The 12,500-nt window shown below is 43.0% G+C and overlaps 1 protein-coding gene and 1 long non-coding RNA gene across 2 annotated transcripts; both read left to right on the forward strand.

Annotated features, from left to right (window-relative positions):
* Positions 1-3,002: 3,002 nt before the first annotated feature.
* Positions 3,003-4,370, forward strand: LOC122133201. Its single transcript, XR_006152610.1, has 4 exons — positions 3,003-3,722; positions 3,825-3,859; positions 3,950-4,086; positions 4,166-4,370. It is a non-coding gene; the product is annotated as an uncharacterized LOC122133201 (long non-coding RNA).
* A 1,735-nt stretch (positions 4,371-6,105) lies between these two features.
* On the forward strand, positions 6,106-11,106 carry LOC105893708 (stomatin-like). Its single transcript, XM_031574203.1, has 7 exons — positions 6,106-6,264; positions 8,436-8,545; positions 8,776-8,848; positions 9,074-9,156; positions 9,352-9,555; positions 10,205-10,339; positions 10,581-11,106. The coding sequence occupies exons 1-7, from the start codon at positions 6,213-6,215 to the stop codon at positions 10,770-10,772; spliced, it is 849 nt and encodes a 282-aa protein (XP_031430063.1). The 5' UTR covers positions 6,106-6,212; the 3' UTR covers positions 10,773-11,106.
* The last annotated feature ends 1,394 nt before the right edge of the window (positions 11,107-12,500 follow it).

Raw genomic sequence — 12,500 nt, forward strand, 5'->3', positions numbered from 1 at the left:
AAAACCACTCACACAAAATGCAAAACCCTTTATACATCCTGCAAAAGGCAACTTTGCTTTCAAAACAGTGTTATGTCACCTCAAAGGGGTACTTTGTTTTCTAATGACAAACACAGCCCATTATATGAGTAGACATTCTAAGCATCGATTGAACACTGATGTGCTCAATGGAAAACACTACTATGAAATGGGAAAACACCAGTATGAAGGCCTTATCAGGAACATTATGTTACTATACGCTTACTCCTGTAGTAAAATATAACTGTATAATGTTTTACGCAAATATAAAACAACACACAAATATACAGTAACAACTAAAATATTTCTTTATTTTTTCCAAAAGTGCTGTAGCCTATACATCACAGCAAACACAAATGAATGTGTAAATGATTTGCACAGAACAAACAACAGGATATAGGCCAGTACAGTCAACAAAAAAAAGAAAGAAAAATGTAAAATAAAAAAGGACAAAAAACTACTGCATCCTGTTCTAGCTCAAGACAATATTGACAATGTGCTATCAGAAATAGACCTACACAGTGTTGTGAATGTTGTTGCATTTTGTGTGAGTGGTTTAGGGATTTGTGTTTAGAGTTTTGAGAAAACGAGGCATGCTTCATGTGTGTAAGCAATCGAGAAAAACTGTAACATTGGATTGGATTACAATACAGTACAGTAATGTGTCAGTGCTGATAGGACGCAATCAGTTGTGAAAATGTATATGACTTACTTGCACATAGTCATAGCATAACTGTTTGACTGTCAGAGTTTCTGACAAAAGGCACCCTGTACACCTGCTTTACATTCTCAAGGTGTTCCGCCTTAGAACACAGTCCACTGTGGCTAGGCTCACTGTATTGATGTTTAGGAATATGTCTTGGTCATCAATGGTTGCACTTTGTATTTGTTTACGTAATTTTACAGATACAGTACAATGGAAAATACAAGAATACTATGCTCCTGATAAGGCATTCAAACTAGTGTTTTCCTGTCATAGTAGTGTTTCTTACCTATTCCCTCTTCTGAATGTCCAGAGAATGGATGCAACTGAGAAGCGGCTTATATTTGGTTGAACCCTCTGGCCAGCCTCCTGCATGGTCAAACCATGGTTGACCATATGGTTGACCACAGTGGCCCGAATCTCATCAGAGATAATGGCTCTCCTTCTTGCTCTTTCTCTTCATCCTCTTCCTCCTCCTCCTCCTCCTCCTCTTACTCTCACTCCTCTGCCTTTCTGATCACCTCTCACTTCAATGTTGCCATCAATTGTTCTCCAAACCAGGAGCTAACCTGTGGCCATCATATTGCTAAAGCTTTGATTTCAAATTGCACAACAGCCTTGGAAATGGAAGTTTTGCCAATTGAATAGCAGTGTGTTCTGTCTGAACACAAGGAGGTTTTGGCATTGATGAAGTGTGCAAAGTAGAGAGGATGGTGTTTAGTGTTTTGAAGAAAGTGTGGTTAACAATTGAAATTTGTGTCTAAAGCAGATAATTGTGTGTTGTGTTTTGAAGAAAGCGCGGTTAACAATTGAAATCTGTGTCTAAAGCAGATAATTGTGCTTATAGTTTAGCAGAATTGGTTTAGGGAGTTGGCACATGAGTTACAGGTTGTGGTGATTGTGCCATAAGTTCCAGTTTTTGAATGTAATCAATCGAGAAAAACTGTAAATGTACTTACACAAAATTTCGACTCACAGACAAATAATGTCAACAGTTCAAACGCAAATGAACGCTCTTCAAGGAGGAATTCAGCTGCGGGTAAATGAACGTCTTCTCCATTCTATTCCACCATGGCTAAACTTTCATAAATGCCAGAATTGTCCCGGGAACTTTGTAACGTGTTCTTAACTGCGTTTGAGAATGAGATCCAATGTCTGTCAGCCTCTTTACATATCGTGTAGCATAGCGGCAGTGACAGGGGAGAAAGGAGGAAAAAGAACAGTGTGTGTGTTCTTTGTTCAAAATCAGCCTCTTTTTAATCAGCACGCTGGTTAAGCCACTAGCTAATGATTGTTAACAAGCTCAAGTTTGAGCTTTTGGACAAAGCAGGAGAAATGTCACTTTTCATGTTGCAAGCCTGTGCTTGTTGAACAAGTGGTGTGATAAATGACTTACTGGCTTTTACTTGTAGAGGATTTACTAGTGAGGCTGGTTTCCTCACAATTTGACTGTGTAGGCTACTGAGCTGATTGACTGAAACACGGAGCTGCCCCGCTCGTTGGAAACAGCGTGTGAACCAAACCACTTTGAGGAATAGGGGGATCATGATTTTTAAACACTTAAAAAACACATTGTTTTACGTTTATAATTAGCACCACTTGTTGTGCTTTTATCTAATATTACTATATTATATAAAATTATGTATTTGTGTTAACAATGATTGTTGGGGGGGGGGGGGCAACTTTATGGTAGGGGGGGACACGTCCCCCCTGTCCCCCCCGGGATCTCCACCTATGGTTATTGCAATATTGCATCCTTAAACGGTGTGTGTGCGCATATGGTGATGTGTTCTTTATACTATGACAGTTTTCCTGATATTAATTGTAAAAACTAAAATCACATTATATCATCTTGCCTACAGCATCATGACATATTGCAATATATTGAATCGTAACCCCTGTATCATGATGTGAATGTGTATGTGATGCGGTATGCATATGACATGCTTGGCCTCTGCTGTCATTGTAGTCTTGGCTATTTGCCAGTACTGAGGTGCTTTACAACTAATGTTGCAGTTTTACCACCCACATAAATGAGTTCATGACAGAGAGGAAGGTGACGGCCAACTCTGGCCCAGTGTCAGGCATCACGAGTGTGATAAGCAGGGAGCCATCAGCTCAGTATGAAAATGGCCCCTGCCCTCTGAAGACATTTGCATACACTTAAACTCGTTTTACAGATAGGGAAGACATCTCATGTGTGTGTGTGTGTGTGTGTGTGTGTGTGTGTGTGTGTGTGTGTGTGCATTGTGTCAATTGTGTCGACCGTTTATGGAACCTTTCTGAAGACGTTCATTCTTCACTGGATTTAACGGTAAGTGACACACAACCCTAATCCCTTTCATTTCAATCATAATCATTACCCGTGTTGTCTGCAAATCAAAGCCAGAAATTATGCCTCTTAAGTAAAAAACAAGGGGCGTTCTTCATAAACGTCAGTGGGCGTTAACCGGTCAGCTGTTAGCTAGAATCTATAAATTCGTTGTCTCTGAATGATTTTAGCAGCAGCTAGCTATCCTATCCTGTCACCCTACTGGATCCATCATTAAGATTATTTTTCTACTTCCTTGTCAGGCTGACAATAAAATCAACTATCGATTATATGATTTTGAGCTTGTATCCACTATTGTTGTTCAATGATATTCACTGTCCTCCCGGCTCCCGATAAGTTAAGCTAACTAAATTTAGCGTGCTAGCTAGCATGGCGAGTTGCCATTAACTAGCTAGCTACAAACGTCAGCCAGCAATGCAAAATCAGAATGATATGGCAGTAACTACTTCATTACCAGGCTATCTAGTTAAATTACAGGAAACCAGCCATCAAGTACATATAATTGAGTTGTATCATTGTCAACACAAGTTTTTTGTTTTATTTTTCGTTTTAAAGAACAGGAAATTGATGGAGACTACTGGGCCTCACTGAACGGATGGTTGAAGAACTATCCCCGTCTATGAAATTGCAGGTGATGTTTGTGAAGGAACTGAACTAGCTCCTAGAACAGTAAGTGAGGTGTTAATCATTCAGTAGACATGGTAGTAAATAGGCATTTTGGAAGTGAGTAAGCATTTAATTAAACTAAAAACTTTTCCTCTTCTCATCCAGACATGAAGTTGGATTGCCCCTGGACCATGCTGACAGTAAGTATAGCATGTCTTCATTAACTCATGTTCATTACTATTATGTGTGTGAAGTTTTAAGTGTGTGATGTTCAGATTATGTTACCATAGGCATAGGCAAAAGACTGTCCTGTCTAGACTGTCCTGTGCCAGTGTTGAGAATGATGCTTCGACAAAGACCATGCTCGTCTTCTTTGACCCAACCATGGCTAACAGTATTCAGTCTGCCCACCTTCCCCCCAGAAAAAGTAAGTGAATTACAGTGTAAAGACTAAAAATAAAACCATTTGAGTAGGCAAGTTCTAATTACAATGAATGATCTTTCAGGTACCCAAACCATAAAAAATATACAGATGTTCTGGGATCTCATCACCAGATTTCCGTTTCTTGGAGAACACAGCTCCTCTGGTATGTTCTTTCCCAACTGTTATGCAAAACATTATTCCTCAGTTCAATTTCTATACTACTTTGATTTTGTGCCAGCCTCATAATTTATGTCTATACCCACAGGAGACCCTACTTGAGTGTCTGAGGAACAAAAAAAAAAAGAAAGGTCACCTTTAGGCAACTTGACGTCCAGGAAATTAAGAGAAAGTTTGGTGCTGGAAGAAACAGAATTGTGGACCATGTGCCTCTGGAGGAACCACCTGGACATCAGGTGCCATTTTTTTAATTCTTGCTTGTCTTTAGCCCAACTGTGTGCCTATGTCTGTATGTCTATCTGCTTGCTAGTCACAGTTGTCATTGATTGCCGGTCTTAATTCTTAATTTTACACATTTCTTATGGCTAATTTCAGAGAGAAAATAAGTGCAGATTGGAAAACGCAGTCCAGATGCTTTCTGGGAATTATCCAACACAAGAGGTTTGCAATATTTTTGTGAATGAGATACGGAATTATATTCTCTATTGTTTAAACAAGGTATGTGTTGGTTTTTAACAGTGCAAATTGAAATTTTTTTCCCTTACACATTTCTCATTTACATAGGACTCATTTCCGGTCATCAGCCTCCACGATGCAGACTCCCCTCCTTGCCAGGAGAGCATCCATTATGATGGATGGCATCACCATTATAAGCGGCGAGATGGATGTGGCACATGCCATTCAATGTCTGCTGGAGATGTACTTCGTCATTGGTGTGGAGTACCCCCGGCAGATCAAGCATACCCTTAGCTTTTCAGAGCATTATCTTTTCAAAATACAAAGTTAAAAAAAAGTGTCCATCCCTGTTCTGAAATTATATAACCAGATTAGTTCATCACTGTTACTGTTGAGTTTTAAATAAAAAAATACAGTCCATTTTTGAATCCACCTCTCCTCTCTTTCTTTTATAGTAACAACAGCATGTAAACAAAGGTTTGCTATCAAGTTATTGGTTATTTTATTTAAACTAATAGTTGCATTTAGCCTACAGCTCTTTCCCAAATGGTTATACAAGAATTATTGAGAGGCACTATTGCAGTATTATTCACTATCATTAATTATTATTATTGATGATTAAGTGTTAAAATATGATACAAAAAAATAAATCGATCAAAGGTTTTGGGAGAATGAATAAACCTTTTAAAAGGTGCTGTTTAGAACCCTTTTAAAAAAAAGAAAAGAACCCCCAAGGGTTCTTTTTATTGAACCCTCTGTAATGGTTCTATATTTAACCTTTTGAGGGTGCCATATATTGAACCCTCTGAAATGGTTCTATATTGAACCCTTTGAGGGTGCCATATATGTACCAAGCTATAGAACCCTAAAAGGTTCAATATAGAACCTTTTGTTTTTAGAGTGTAGTATAGCAGAAGATTATCATATGTCTCTGTGTTGTGTTGCAGTGTTGAGTGTTGAGTGTGTGTGTGTGTGTGTGTGTGTGTGTGTGTGTGTGTGGTGTGTGTGTGTGTGTGTGTGTGTGTGTGTGTGTGAATTATGTCTGTGCCACGTCCGTGCCGAACTGGCTTTAGTGAGTGATCAACTGACAGACATATAGTATAGCAGAAGAGTATCATATGTCTCTCTGTTGTGTTGCAGTGTTGAGTGTGTGTGGGTGTGTGTGTGTGTGTGTGTGCGTGTGTGCGTGCGTGCATGCGTGTGTTGCAGTGTGTGTGTGTGTGTGAGTGTGTGAGTGTGTGTGTGTGGTGTGTGTGTGTGTGTGTGTGTGTGTGACAAAGAGAGAGAGGTAGAAGGGTGGCATGAAAAGATTTATTGACTTTTGATAATCGTGGGTGTGTCCTAAAGTTTGGTGTGTTTAAAAGTTTGTCTGTGAGTGTCAGTTACTAAAGGGAGGAACACAAACTCCCCTCTGCACACCTGTGACTGTGAGCATCGCCGCTACTCCCCTCTGCACTCCTGCAAGTACTTAGCTCCTCCTTCTGCACTTTAGGGAAATGGACAGCCAGAGCAAGAGACGACAGAGCAACAGCCAAGAGGATCTGCTAGGTAATTCGATTATTTTCCTCTATGTGTCCATGTACGTATGCGTGTATGTGTGTGTGTGTGTGTGTGTGTGTGTGTGTGTGTGTGTGTGTGTGTGTGTGTGTGTGTGAGTGTGTGTGTTTGTGTGTGTGTGTGTGTGTGTGTTTGTGTGTGTGTGTGTGTGTGTGTTTATGAAGAAATCAGCCAAACTGTCAAGACTGTGAGATGGTTAAAACAGTTATAAAACACGGTGTTAAGTATGTTAGTCATGGTTACCAGGCAGACAAATGCATATGTCTTATTGTTTCTCTATCTATGTAAGAGAGAGAGAGAGAGTGAGAGAGAGAGTGAGAGAGAGAGAGAGAGAGAGAGAGAGAGAGGACTTTGATCTGCGTTTGAGCTTTGAGCTGTATTGTGTTAATGACAGCACGAGGTGCGGCTCCAGTGAAGGTCTGTTGGGTAGAGCATGCTTCTGTTACAGCAGGTAACCACTGGCCCAAATATACACACAGTATAAACCTGGTAGGTCACTTAGATCTGCAGGAAGTGGTCAGCTAGTGGTGCCCAAACCAGAAAAACCTGTTCATATTGTACATATTAAGTGTGTGTGTGTGTGTGTGTGTGTGTGTATGTGGGAGGGGAGAGAAAGCAGAGGGAGAGGGATGGTCTCTTCCTTAGAGATGCTGTTGTCAGTGACACAGGCCTTTTATGATGCCATTACCTGGGCAAACACAGTTAGGCCTCAACTGGTTGCAACATCACACACACACACACACACACACACACACACACACACACACACACACACACATGCGCGCGCACACGGCACAAACATACTCCCTCATGGGTGTTTGACGAATTGAAACCTGGTAGGTCTCTAGTTCTAGAATAGGTATTTTAGTTCTGCTCAGCTAGCCTAAACAGGCAGTTGAAACTAAACAGGATGAAATGGCAATCAGCTGTATTGAGAACAGATCTGCCCTGACTGTATCCTGTTTTAAAAGTAAGCTGAAAACTGCCTTATTAGACTCCATCGTCTTCAATATTTTCATCTTTGTAAAACTTGCACTGTTATCTTTGCTATAAGTGAGGCCATTTGGACGCCCTGTGACGTCTCCCATTAGAGGCAGCTGTACAGTACAGTATTTTCAGCCTGGTAGCTGCAGTACTTGCACTTTTATTTTCACACTGTTACGTGTTTTACCTTTGCACTGCTGTTTATTTTATATTTGTCTCTTGAAGCTTAAAGTGTATAGCACATTGAATGACCTCTGTGTATGATAAAGTGGTATATAAACAAACCTGAACTTGAACTTGAAATCCCAGGGTCCCAGGGTTCCTGTGGCAATCAGGCCAGTAGAAATGTGTGTGTGTGTGTGTGTGTGTGTGTGTGTGTGTGTGTGTGTGTGTGTGTGTGTGTGTGTGTGTGTGTGTGTGTGTGTGTGTGTGTGTGTAAATGCTGACAGGGTTTTAAATGATCAGGTCTTGTGGATAGAGGTGTGGGAATGGCCAAGTCCGGCCATCTCACGATGTGTGGGATGTAGGCTGCTGGAATGTGGTTGCAGGTAGGCAGGAACACACACAGCGCAGGTGACAGCGGCTTTCCTATAAAAATAGCTATTTATTCACAGTCACAGGGACTCAAACCCCAAAACATATATACAAAACCAGGGTAATCACAACCCCAAAACATATAAACAAAAACCAGGGTAATCACAACCCCAAAACATAGAAACACACACTGAACAAAACTAAAGCTCTAAAACAGGCAAGGTACACCTCTGTACTCACAACTGGTTTTGTCTATGTACCTGCCCCAGCTTTCTTCCAGCCTGTTCAGTCTCTCTCTCCCTCAACAATGAGGTGCACCTTTTAGCAAGGCCGCCCAATCAGTCCCAATTGGACCCATCTTCCGATGTGGGGGAACCTGGACCCAACCATTCTGGTGGGGGAGTCCAGCCATTCTCCCCTCTTGGCCACAGTGAGAAGGGGGAGGGACTTCACCTTCTCACAAGAGGACATACCTTATCCAGACAAGAGCTCAGTGTAGAGCATGGTCTCAGTCTCTGTATGGTTGTGTGTGTGTGTGTGTGTGTGTGTGTGTATGTGTGTATAGCAATTGATGTATGTATGTGTTTATATATGTGTGTGTGTTTATGAATGGGTGTGTGATGTAATGCTGGTGTCTTCCACAGACGATGAAGACAGGAGTCTGGGCTGCGTTGGGTGGACCCTGGTCATCCTCTCTGCCTTTGTGGCTCTGCTGCCCTGCTTCTGGATCATCTCTATATTCATCTGCCCAAAGGTATGTCTGACACACACACACACACACACACACACTCACACACACACACACACGCACACACACACACACATACACACACACACACACACACACACACACACGCACACGCTCATGCTCACACAAACTCACACGCACACACATATTCACACACACACGCTCATTCAGTCTTATTTCACTCAGAAAACAATGTGACAAGGAATATGTTCAGTAAATGGCTGTAAATGTTACAGGTCATTAAAGAATATGAGCGTGCTGTCATATTCCGTCTGGGACGTATTATAGATAGGAAGCCCAAAGGACCAGGTACGTAACCGGCCACGGCAGAGGAGTGACTTGCATGCTTATTCACGTATTCGCTTATTCAGAATGATTATATTATTATTATTATTATTATTAATAATAATGATAATAGTTAAAATGAACAACCAAGAGATGATGATATAATGAAGGGGATATATTTCATCATCTTAGTTGGTGGAGCAGGGTGAAAGGTGGGAAATTCACATTTTCTCTCTCTGTTTTCTTCAGGCATTTTCTTCATCCTTCCGTGCACTGACTCCTTTGTGAAGGTGGACATGAGAACGGTCTCCTTTGATATCCCTCCCCAGGAGGTACAGTGGGCGCCTCTGCTCCCCCTCATTTTCACTGCGTAGGGATACAAGCCTACAAGTCTTTGAATAGAGATGTTCACCGAAAGTGATTTTTCTGGGGATAATAATATCTTATCTCCCTTGGGATAGGTCATGTGTCAGTCTGGCATAGAGATGTCCTGTCATGAACTAACCTTGTGTATGCGTCTGGTGTAGGTCTTAACCAAGGACTCGGTGACGGTGGCGGTAGACGGAGTGGTGTACTTCCGGGTCAGCGACCCCATCAAGTCCATCGCTAATGTGTCCAACGCAGACTTCGCCACCCGGCTGCTGGCCCAGACGACCCTGAGGAACATGCTCGGAACCAAGAACCTGTCAGAGGTTCTCTCTGACCGTGAGGCCATTGCCCACGGAATGCAGGTACATGCCGCCGTTCCTGTATGTAAAAGTCAATGTCAGTTGAATATCAGCAGGACGCTAATCTAATGCTGATGACAGACGGAAGCTGAAGCAGAGCTGCTTATCCCCTTCAGCTTCCTTCCGTCATCAACGCTCGGGAAGCACACCCATGCGCTTAACGCACACAGGCATTCCTTGCGCATCCTCCAACCGTACTTCTCCCATCCCCGGGTACAGTGGCTTTCTTAAAAAAAGCTATATTTATTTACACGGGGAATCACCCCAAAACAGATACACAAACTCAACCAAGCTAAAGCCCAAACACAGACAAGGTACAACTCTGTGCTCCCAGGTTTCATCTATGTACCTTGTCCCAGCTTTCTTCCATCCTGTTCAGTCTGTCTCTCCCCCTCATGCAACAATGAGGTGCACCTTAAATAAGGCCATCCAAGGGTTAAATTTGTCTAATTAGAGTGAATTGGACTCCTCCACAGAGGTGGGGGAACCCTGGCCCAACCATTCAGGTAGGGGAGTCCAGTCCTTCTTCCCCCTTAGGGCCACAGTGAGAAGGGGGAGGGATTTCACCTGCCCAAGCCACTCTTCTCTGACCTGATGCTGTTGGTGTATTTAAGACCCTCCTCTCTGACCTGATGTCGTTGGTGTGTTTTAGGCGTCTCTGGACGAGGCCACAGACTCGTGGGGGATTAAAGTGGAGCGTGTGGAGATTAAAGACGTGAAGCTGCCGCACCAGCTGCAGAGAGCCATGGCTGCAGAGGCTGAGGCCACACGTGAGGCCAGGGCAAAGGTGAAAACACACACACACACACACACGCACATGCACATGCACACGCACACGCACACGCATGCAGGCACGCAGGCACGCGTGCACGCACGCAGGCACACACACAAGCTTTGTTTTAATGTTAGTTAAAAACACAAACGATAGTAGCTTTATTGTTTAAGGACGTTGATAGCGACAGTAATAAAGGCTGCTCAGGCCCTGGTATGTTGGGTTGCATTGTGGGTAATGTATTTCCTGTCTGTAGGTGATCGCGGCAGAGGGAGAGATGAACGCCTCCCGCGCCCTGAAGGAGGCATCGCTGGTGATCGCAGAGTCTCCATCCGGCCTGCAGCTGCGCTACCTGCAGACTCTGAGCACCATCGCCGCAGAGAAGAACTCCACCATCATCTTCCCTCTTCCCATTGACATGATGAGCCAGTTCATGAACAGGAAGTAGGCCACAGACACGGTGGCCAGATGAGGATAAATTGCAAACTTTCTCATATTTTCTAATTGTTGAGAGGAAGTGGATTTATATGACAAAATAGTTGATGTTGTAGACTTATAGACTCATAGACGCATAGATTTGTTTGTTTGCTGCGGTTTTTTAAATCTGTTCTGATGTTTCCCTGCTACATTTGAATGTAAGTTATGGTTTATAGTAAACATTTCATACAATTACTGATGTCATGTATACATATCTATTGAGAATGTATATATTATGAATATATTGATGTCAAAAATCATTTCATGTGTAATGTCTTTCACTGATAAAGATATAAATCACTAAACTGGCAAATCCTTTCTATTTCTTTAGATGAAATTTTAAACAATAATGCAAACTATGTTGGAACATTGAATTCCCTGAAGTTGCTGTGCTGAGGAGGTTTCAACAAAGTCAGCAGGGTGTGTCTCCCAATGATCGAAAGGTGCGCATTTTAGTAACGTTATGGGACAACAAACTCATCTATGGGGAGACGCCGTCTGGATTACATAGTTTGGGCTATGTGCTCTTCCATTAATGTATCTCTATTTCCACCCATGGGTTTCAGAGAGGTCCAGTAGCTCACTGCTGGCTGTTAGAGACGGCAGCGGTGTAGAGCTGACTGGAAGATGCTGAGATAAGGCTGTCTCGCTGGAAAAAATGCAGCACAGCTGTTTTGGCCCCAGTAGATAGGGGCATTTCATCTGCGAAGAATTAGTACCTGCTGACGTCAGGACTATCCACAGAGGGCAGATTGATCGCTGTAAATCTACAGTGCTGTTTTCAAAGCGTCCCTTACTGCCCCAAAGGTATGCAGGAGAAATATGCGCCAATTAGCGAGAGTTATGCGTCTCAGGAGTCCTCAGGTGCCGGGGTGGAAACTGCACAATTCTCACTTCTCTCCTCCTTCATCTCTCTCTCTCGCCCTCTCTGTCGCCCTCTCTTTCTCTCTCTCTCAGAATGGAACAAGAAAACAAGGAGTAGAAGTAGAGTGGGGGGGATCTTGAGCTTCCATTTGTTTGTTCTGCCCGGAGTGTAAACGGACAAAGTTAGGTCGGTGAGATTCAGTAATCCTCTCCTCGGCGCCTGTGTCGCAAGCTGCCAGGTTTATGTCAAATACACGGCGTAAGGCCAAACGTGTGGAATGTCATTATTTAACCGCGGCTTTCCCAGAAAACAGTCCCGGAATGTCTCCGATGATGCAACACATACGTTTCCTTTCTAGGAATTGTAAATTTGACATAAGTCACACTGGGGATTTCTGCCTAAGGCCAAGGCAGAGGAAAACTCGGGTGATCCAGCACATGCACAACAAAGGGATGTGGGTTTGGGCAGAACTACCCACCTACGTCATGTGATGTGGTCCAGCAGTATTCTCTCTGCCTCCTGTCCTGTTATCTGAGCTCAGTGTAGCTGTGCTGCTCACATCTGCAGGAGCGGCCTGTACATGATTCACTGAGGATAACACAGACACAACAACTCTCCCTCCCTCCATCCCTTCTTCACCTCTCTATCTCTCTCTCCATCTCTCCCTTCTTCACCTCTCTATCTCTCTCCATCTCTCTCTTTAATACCTCTCTATCTCTATCCATCTCTCCCCTCTTCACCTCCCTATCCCTCCCTACCTTCTTCACCTCTCTATCTCTCTTTCCATCTCTCTCTTCATCACCTCTCTCTCTCCGTCTCTCCCTTCTTCACCTG

The sequence above is a fragment of the Clupea harengus genome, chromosome 10 (assembly GCF_900700415.2).
Source record: "Clupea harengus chromosome 10, Ch_v2.0.2, whole genome shotgun sequence".
Classification (NCBI taxonomy): domain Eukaryota; kingdom Metazoa; phylum Chordata; class Actinopteri; order Clupeiformes; family Clupeidae; genus Clupea; species Clupea harengus.

Excerpts from the sequence above, each read along its gene's own strand:
- LOC105893708 (XM_031574203.1), top strand. The coding sequence starts at position 6,213 with ATGGACAGCCAGAGCAAGAGACGACAGAGCAACAGCCAAGAGGATCTG. Across the intron at positions 8,849-9,073 it reads TAGGAAGCCCAAAGGACCAG|GCATTTTCTTCATCCTTCCG; the intron begins GTACGTAACCGG and ends TGTTTTCTTCAG. Across the intron at positions 9,157-9,351 it reads TTGATATCCCTCCCCAGGAG|GTCTTAACCAAGGACTCGGT; the intron begins GTACAGTGGGCG and ends CGTCTGGTGTAG.